Source organism: Mus pahari, chromosome 18 (genome assembly GCF_900095145.1).
Source record: "Mus pahari chromosome 18, PAHARI_EIJ_v1.1, whole genome shotgun sequence".
In the NCBI taxonomy this organism is placed as follows: Eukaryota; Metazoa; Chordata; class Mammalia; order Rodentia; family Muridae; genus Mus; species Mus pahari.
Genome location: NC_034607.1, coordinates 24,178,231 through 24,180,895, shown reverse-complemented (window position 1 = coordinate 24,180,895; position 2,665 = coordinate 24,178,231). Strand labels below are relative to the sequence as shown.

Genomic DNA, 2,665 nt, shown 5'->3' with positions numbered 1-2,665 from the left:
TGAAGTGTTGGGGAGGGAGCCCCACACCTCTTCGTTGATCTGCAGTTTCTGTCACCGACTGGGGAATCTGACTAGAGCAGGCGGGCGAAAGGAGCTTTTAAACTGGTTCGGAATTCTTGGCGTAGTCCCGGGGAGAAGCAAAAACTTGAATTTCTGATAAGGGATCCGTAGGAGAGGGAGGTGTAAATGAACAAGATTACGAATCCAATTCCTGACAATTCCCAACCAAAACCGTTTAAGGAAAAAAGGGTAAACTGAGGCAAGCAGAGTACTAAGACGGTTGCCTCTCCTACCGTCCCAGGAATGCGCTGTCAGATGTGCAAAACCGGAGCCTCCTAAAATGCTTCCCCACGCCCCCTGCTCCGCCCCCAGCCCCCTCCCCCAAGTAATGCGGGTCGGAGGAGGAGACCAAGTTCTGGAGCGGGCGGGGACGACTAGCATTTATCACTTCCAGCAAGTGCCGGAGCTCGGTCCCGCACCGGAGAGGCTTCGGTGCGGGTGGGCGCGGGAGCTGGCCTTGTGGGGACCCCGGGGGGGAGGGGGAGCCAGAAAGCCCCCGCCGAGGCCGTCGCTGCGGGGCCTCCCCTCCCCCCTGGGCGGGCGCCATGCGTGGGGGCTCAGGGGACGCGGAGCGGCGGCAGCGCTGGGGTCGCCTGTTCGAGGAACTAGACAGCAACAAGGACGGCCGCGTGGACATGCACGAGTTGCGCCAGGGGCTGGCCAGGCTGGGAAGGGGAGATCCGGACCGTGCACAGCAGGTACTGTGGGCAGCGACCACCGCGGCAGGATCCGCCCGCGCCGTAGCCGGTGCCCCTTAATGCCGCGGCTGCAGCAGCCACAGGCTACCTGTTGGCTGGACCCCACCACCTCTGTCTAGGTTCCCTTCCCTCTGTCCATCCGCGACTGGCCTGACGTCGTCGCGAAACTAGGCTGCCAAGGCTCCGGGCCTGCAGTGGCTGCGGCTGCCAGGACCCAGCGGCCCCTCCCCCCAGCCCCCTCCCCCACCCCCTTCCCACGGCTGTGGGATGCCTACTGGGGCGGGGGGCGGCTGGGGATGGACTGCAGAACGGGACGCTTTCCCCTCCACGGCCCGGAGCTAAACCCTCCGCTGTTCTGTGCACAATCCGAGGGGTGACCGGCTCCCACCTGCAGTTAACACAACTTCACATCCTGCTGGGGCACACACAGAGCCCCTTGCCAGCTCTCCTAGTCTCTTATTTACATTTGCTGCCGGCCGGCTCTTTCCCGGACCTGGCCAGTTGCCCCAGGCTGCTCCAGCTAAGGATTCAGTCCATCTGAGGCCACTCAGCTTGTACTGGGGTCTGACCTGTCTAGGAAGGAATTTGAGGTGGGGGTGCAGTTTAGCGGTAAGCGCTTTCCTAGCATGTGCAAAGGCCCTAGCTAGGTTCTAGCTCCAGTATGGGAGGTGGCAGTGGGGAGCAGGAAAAACTGGCCCTTTCTACGTGGGACAGGTGACCCTCACATGGAGCCCCTAGCCTTCCCTAAAACAGACCTATTGCATTTTTGTTGACCTTGAGTGTAAGGTCCAACTTTTGGATAGGAATATAGAGAGGCCCCATGGTTGTTTCTAACAGGACAATCCCCCCACCACACACACACACACACACACACACACACACACTCACTCCTCAACAAGACTGCCAAGGAGACGGGATTTTATAAGAAAAAGCTGGGTGGGCAGGTTTGGGAAACAAGGTAATGGAAGAGAATCAGAGTTCAAGGTCTCCTACAGTACAGAGAATTTGAGGCTAGCCTGGGCTACATGAGACAGGTGTCTCAAAAAATGACCAAAAAAAGTGCCCCCAGGCTGTCACTTCCCAGTTCTATGACCTTGAACTTCCTCTGTGACTCTGTAGAGTCCTTAGTCTGCCTAGGGACTGAGACAAGAGGCAGATTCTTGTTATGGCCCGGGGCTGACAGAGTACAGAAGTGAAGCCTCCTGCTTCCTTCCACAAGGAAGGGGGGGGGGCTCTGAGCTCCTGAGGCATGAGGCATATTCTAGCTGTCTTTCCCACACACGCCCTGTGGGGGTGCAGTCTGCTGGAGTCCCCTGTGTCCCCATTTTTCCTCTGCTAGGGTGTCTCCTCTGACTGGGACGCTGACCCGGATGGAGGCCTCAGCCTGGAGGAGTTTACCCGCTACCTGCAGGAGCGAGAGCAGCGCCTTCTGCTCATGTTTCACAGCCTTGACCGGAACCAAGATGGTGAGATGGGCTCTCGGCTGGGGAATAGAACCCGAAGTGCCGGGGGGAATGGGGAGGGCTGCTTCTGACTCATGGACTATTTTGGGAGTTCTCAGCTGCAACTAGGTGATTTGAGCCTGAACTGGCCCAGTCCACCTCCCGTTCCTTTTGCACTAGGACCCCTCTCTCTGCCCATACATGTTTCTTTTCAGACAGTATAGTTGGTTCCGAGACCCTCAAACGCAAGGATAGCCCCTTGACCAAGCATCTTCTGAGTTCCTTAAGTATTACCTTAAAGTTGGCGAGCTAGATCAAGGGTAAAGCGGTTGCCACAAAGCCACAAGTACCTGAGCTCAATCCGTAGTTCCCGTGAAAAAGCCAGCTGGCCCGTAAGCCCATCCCTGGAGAGGGGGAGATTAAAAAAAAAGAAGAAGAATAGCCGGGCATGGTGGCACACGCCTT

At 57.9% G+C, this 2,665-nt stretch overlaps 1 protein-coding gene across 1 annotated transcript in view; it reads left to right on the top strand.

The window, feature by feature from the left end:
- Positions 1-420: 420 nt before the first annotated feature.
- Positions 421-2,665, top strand: part of Slc25a23 (solute carrier family 25 member 23) — a 16,434-nt gene continuing 14,189 nt past the window's right edge. The window contains exons 1-2 of the mRNA XM_021217494.2: positions 421-758; positions 2,098-2,224. Of these exons, the coding sequence (XP_021073153.1) occupies positions 606-758; positions 2,098-2,224 (280 nt within the window). The 5' untranslated portion in view covers positions 421-605. The remainder of the gene's footprint in view (positions 759-2,097; positions 2,225-2,665) is intronic.